Here is a 6,000-nt window from a genome sequence, read left to right on the forward strand (position 1 = left end):
CATCACGTAAGGGTTATTTCCATCTAGCTGGACAGAGTTCCACAGAGGATTTAGATTTCTAAATTAAGAAGTGAAGTGGTCACATTTCCCTGGATACAATTTAGCCACTCAACCCTTATGGCTTGCTACTGTCTCCTTGAAGTTCTTTATAGTTCTTAACCTCTTTATTTGGTGTGGGAGCTTGTTTCCTAAAGTTGAGGACAGAGCCTTCAGAATCTCCCATATCTTTTTTAAAGCAAGTCATCTTTGAGGCACCTGGGTGACTCAGTCAGTTGAGCGACCAACTTCAGCTGAGGTCATGATCTCACTGTTTGTGGTGGATTCGGGCCCCATGTCAGGCTCTGTGCTGACAGCTCAGAGCCTGGAGCCTGCTTCAAATTCTGTGTCTCCCTCTCTCTCTGACCGTCCCCTGCTCACTCTCTGTGTCTCTCTTTCTCAAAAATAAATAAACGTTAAAAAAAAAAATTTTTAAGCAAGTCAGCCGAGCTCTGGTCTGTAGAAAATATCAGTTGTCCATCAGTCCATTTACCTAAATGCACCTTCATAGCCTCCTTGATCTATCTCCCAGTTCAACATCCAAATTAAATTACATATCATGTGTAATACGATGATAGTGCTTGGAGAACACTTTACAGTTTCAGAGTGTTTCATTTATTTATCTTATTTGATCATTCATTCAACAAACATTTGTTGACCCTCTTTTTTGTACTGGACATGATGCTAGATAATTTGTGCAGTCTGATCTGATTCTACAAGGAGAGAGTAATGAATTCTATCAGATATTCATTCGTGGAAGGCAATGAGATGAAGATACAAAAGTGACCCCTAGGTTAGACAATTAGAAGAGGTCATTAGTAACATTAGCAAGAGTGATGAGGGCATAAGGTGCAGTGCTCTGGGTTAAGATTTATGGGAAATGAGTAATCAGAGAAGGTATTAGATTATATTTTTATGAATCTTGGCAAAGGAAGGGAAAAAAGGACTGTGTCTAGAATTCAGGATCGAAAGAGTTTTTCCATTTTACTATGGGAGAAACCTTTTGTTTTGTTTTGGCGGGGGAGGGGGCGGGGGGACAGGGACTTATAAACAATGGAATCTTATTTCTCAAAGTTCCGTAGGGTGAAGTCTGAGACAGGGGACTGTGTGGTCAGGTGACAGCCATCTTCTGGGTCATTGACTTATCTGTGTATTCTCACATGGCAGAAGGGACCAGGAAAAACTTTGTAAGTTGAGAATGTACCCATTAGGTATATAAGATTAGGGTGGGAGGAGTGTTCCATTTTACAGATAAGGAAGATGAAGACCCGTTAAGCAGTTTGCCCAGTGCCCCACAGTAGAATGGGGAGTTGAGAGTTGAACCTGAATCTTCTAATGCTAAATTCCGTTTAATGCATAATTCTAAAATAGGTAAATTCTTTTAAGTGTTTGCCTTTTCAAAAGAGATGAACGGATAGCCCAAAGATAGAAAATGGGCCTAAAACATTGAAAAGTTGCTCACTTTTAAGAGAAATGCAAATTGAAATTACACTGAGATAACATTTCACACCTATCAGATTGGCAAAAATTCAGAAGCTTAACCACTCATTTTGTTGTCAAGGCTCTGGGGAAAGGGGTACTCTCCTACATTGCTGGTGGGAATGCAGGTTTGTTTCAGCCTCGGTGGAGGGGAATTGAGCAATGCCTAACAAAACTGCATGTTGGCTCAACAGTCTCACTTCCATAGATATGAAACATCATTCTAGGATACTAGTCGAATCAACTGTTCTATCACTATCCTGTAAAGTGCTTTGTAGGTGTAAGAAAGAGTAAGGAAGGTCCCTGAACTGCTGTGGAGTGGTTCTGAAGCTATACTGTCAAGTGAAGCAAGCAAAGAACAAAAGCATGTGTCATATACTACTTTTACATAAGGAAGAAGTGATAGTAAGGACATATTTGCTTATATTTTTTGCAAAATAGGACATAGATTAAATAAGCCAGAAACTAGTCACAGTGGTTTCTCTTGGGGAGATTGGAGTAGGAGTGAGGGTTCAAGTTCACCTTTTAATAAACTTTTGACTTTCAGTCTTATGAAAGTTTTACATATTCAGAATCAAATGGAAAAAGCATACCCTAAAATTGAATACAAACAGGAGCAAATGAACCCAAATATATATCAAATGGGTAACTTCACAGAAAGCAATTAATTCAGATAACTTTCAGCACAATAATTCTGATTTTACGTCTTCCTGGGAACGGGGGGGAAAACTGCAAAGAAAGAAAAAATTTTTGAGAGAGAGCATGAGTGGGGGTAGAACAGAGGGAGAGGGAGGAAGAGAGAATCCCAAGCAGGTTCCACACTGTCAGTGCAGAGCTCGATACGGGGCTTGAACTCACAAACCATGAGGTCACGACCTGAGCTGAAGTCAGATGTTTACCCTACCGATTCACCCAGACAGCCCAGAAGATTGGAACTTAATGGGTTTGTAATTGATATTAGAATAATAATGTTAAAATTATTTTATAATAGAGTGAATGAGTTGTTGGAAACCAACGTTATCACTGTGGAAGAGGGAACTATAAATGATGGCAAAGGGCAGGAAAGAAAGGAAGTACCTTGTGTTGTTAAATTTGAATTGGAGGTACCAGTGTAAATTCAGTATTTAAAAAAATATATATTTCCTAGATCTGTCCACTGAAAAGTTTAGAAGCAATGATACATAATTATAAACCTATCTAATTAATGTCCAGATCTTGATTATAAAATATTATCCTTTGCTAAAACCAGGACTCCTTGGGGAAATGGCTATTTGTACTCACAGTGAATCTGGAACAACTCTTAAACTAGGAAGCAGAAAAGTACTCAAGGACTAGTGGGGTCATATCAAAAGGAGCTTGCCTGCTTGAAGAGATTCCCAGTGGCCAAATTCAAGACAAATTGAATGTCAAAAAAAAAGAAAAAGAAAAAGAAATGGTAATGGATAAAAACATTCTAAATGCAAAAAGAATTCAAGAGTCCAGAGTGTGGAAGGAATGATTAGGTGAAGCTCTCTTTTACAGAAGAATGCCAGTAACTTGCAGAAGGAATGATAAAATTAGAAAACCACCATCTTTGTAAACCTCCAGTAAAATATTTTATTTGGGCAAGGTCAGCAGCTGATACCAAAACTATAGGGTAAAAGATTATTGTGAAATAGGATATTCCCATGACTTCAAAAATCACTAATACTAGGGCGCCTGGGTGGCTTAGATGTTTAGGCGTCCAACTTCAGCCCAGGTCATGATCTCACAGTTTGTGGGTTTGAGCCCCACATCTAGTTCTGTGGTGACAGCTCAGAGCCTGGAGCCTGCTTCAGATTCTGTGTGTGTGTGTCTCTCTCTGCCCCTCCCCAACTTGTGCATGCTGAGTCACTCACTCATGCTCTGTCACTCGCTTGCTCGCTCGCTCGCTCTCTCAAAAATAACTATTAAAAAAAGATCATTCATACCTATAGATTACTAGTAATTGTAAAGGAACCTTTACAGTAGTGGGATGTGGCAGATACAAAGGTACCTACCAAGAATTCAAACTCAGCATGACTAATAATGAGACAAACTGACATTGTGTGGGTCAAGATTTCATACAGTAGGAAATATACAGTATCATCCTGTAATATTCTTGCCAAGAATGTTTGACCTGAATCTAGTCAGCAAGAAACAAATCAGACAAATCCAGATTGTAAAGAGTTCAAGATTACAGACCTGTAGTCTACAAAAATGTCATTATCATGAAAAACAAAGAGTGGACTGTCCAAGACCAGATTAAATGAGAAAGAGCCATGACAGCTAAATGCAAAGTATAATTTTTTAAATTTATTTTTGAGAAAGAGTATGAGCGGGGATGGGCAGAGAGAGCAGGAGACCCAGAATACAAAGCAGGCTCCAGGCTCTGAGCTATCGGCACAGACTCCGACACGGGGCTCTAACTGTGAGATCATGACCTGAGCCAAAGCCAAACGCTCAAGCACAACCAACTGAACCACCCAGGTGCCCCCTGTAAAGTATGACTCTTGATTGGATGAATATAAAGGATAGTTTGAGTTGTAAATTTTTGAAATTCAAATGTAGATAATGGGTTAGAATGTTACCGTGTTTTTTTTCTTAGTTGTAAATAATCTGTACAACCCTCCCTTTTTTACATTTTGCATTGTTTCCCTCATTTAACAGAAGCTACTATTTAACTGTCCTTGGATGTAATACATTAGAAAGAATGTGAGCTTTAGAATTAAATCTAGGTTTAATTCATAAAAATGCCACTTTGTGCATTTAACACATGTTTGTTGAATACCTACCCAGTGCCAGGCACTCACTGTCCAGGCAACAAGAGACCTGATTGCTGTCCTCAGGAAGCTTATATTATAGTGGAGGAGAGAGGTAGTAAAGAAACACACAAACAAATATACAAGCAAAAATTGTGATACACTTTTGAAAAAAAACCAGAAAAACAGATGACATTTAACTTAGAGTATGGTCAAAGATACCTTTACAGAATATGATCCTGAGCAAAAATTATTTGAATTCTTATGTGAGTTGGTTTTCTTATCTGTAAAAATGAAGATAACTTTTTTACGCTCTCATTTGTGAAAACAAATTGTGATAACATATGAAGTACCTGAGTTACAGAGAGGAAACATGATAGATGTTGTTGGCTCTACTTTTCCCCTCATAGGACACCTGTTCAAGTGTTGTGTTTTATTCATTTGCTAATACTTCCTAACCTTGTTTTTTTGGTTCCACAGGGCTCAGAATGGAATGCCTCAAATCTAGAGGATTTACAAAACCGAGGGTAAGCACACAGAGCAATTGCTTTCAACCCTGTGACTGAAGTCACTGTTTGTTTTTTACTTTTTCCCATAAAATATGGTGTCGATGAGTTACTTTAAGCTTAGGAGTTGCTTCCAGTTGATTCTAATAAGTTGGAATCTAATAAAAATTTAAATGGCCATTATCCCACTGTTTCATCCCAAACCTCCTGAGAAAGATCTTCTGTTCCAATAGAAAGGCTTTCCAAAACAAATGTGCGTACCTTTTGCACTGTTTTAAAACCAAATGTAGTTATTGGTTCCTATTGTTTGTTCTTAGAGCAATTTAAGGTTCACAGCAAAATTGAGGGGAAGGTACAGAGATTTCCCACATTCCCCTGCGCCCACACATGCATAGCCTCTCCCATTATCACCATCTACCAGAGGGGTGCATGTGTTGCAATTGATGAACTTACATTCATACGTCAGAATCATCCAAGGGCTGAATTTACATTACGGGTCACTGTTGGTGTTGTACATTCTGTGGCTTTGGACAAATGTGTAATGTCACGCACCCGTCATTATGGTATCGTACAGAGTACTTTCAGTGCCCCAAAAACCCTCTGTTCTGACCATTTATTCCCACTCCCACCCCTGGCAACCACTGATCTTTTTACTGTCTTCATGGTTTTGCCTTTGGTTCCTATTTTTCACTAAGAGTACATAGAACCACATATGTTGGGTTCACAGCTCTTCATCAACATTTATTGATCATTTTCTGTGGACTAGGTACAGTCCTAGATACTAGGAATCCAAAGAAAAATAAGACGCAGTCCCATCCTTTTTTAGTAAGGTGCTTGAAGTCTAAATAGTTTTGTTGTTGTTGTTGTTGTTGTTGTTATAAGATTTTATACTTTTACCCAATCTCCACTCAGAACGTGGCATCAAACCCACAACCCCAAGCTCAAGCATCTTATGTTCCACCGACAGACCCAGCCAGGTGCACATAAGTAGGTTATGAATATAAAGTGGACAAGCTTCTGAAATTGAACAAGAATACCTACCTTGTATTAAGAAATGTGCCCTGCCCTCTTACACTGTTAGTGGCAACGTAAACTGGTGCAGCCGCTCTGGAAAACAGTGTGGAGGTTCCTCAAAAAACTATCCATAGAACTCCCTTATGACCCAGCAATAGCATTGCTGGGGATTTACCCAAGAGAGACAGAAATGCTGATGCATAGGA

General features: G+C 39.1%; 1 protein-coding gene across 4 annotated transcripts in view; it reads left to right on the forward strand.

Annotated features, from left to right (window-relative positions):
- SSH2 (slingshot protein phosphatase 2) overlaps positions 1–6,000 on the forward strand; it is a 251,906-nt gene that overhangs the window by 219,060 nt on the left and 26,846 nt on the right. For all 4 annotated transcript variants that reach the window (XM_029927242.1, XM_029927240.1, XM_029927244.1 and 1 more), the window contains one exon: positions 4,755–4,801. In XM_029927242.1, the coding sequence (XP_029783102.1) occupies positions 4,755–4,801 (47 nt within the window). The remainder of the gene's footprint in view (positions 1–4,754; positions 4,802–6,000) is intronic.

Source organism: Suricata suricatta, chromosome 17, assembly GCF_006229205.1.
Source record: "Suricata suricatta isolate VVHF042 chromosome 17, meerkat_22Aug2017_6uvM2_HiC, whole genome shotgun sequence".
Lineage (NCBI taxonomy): Eukaryota > Metazoa > Chordata > Mammalia > Carnivora > Herpestidae > Suricata > Suricata suricatta.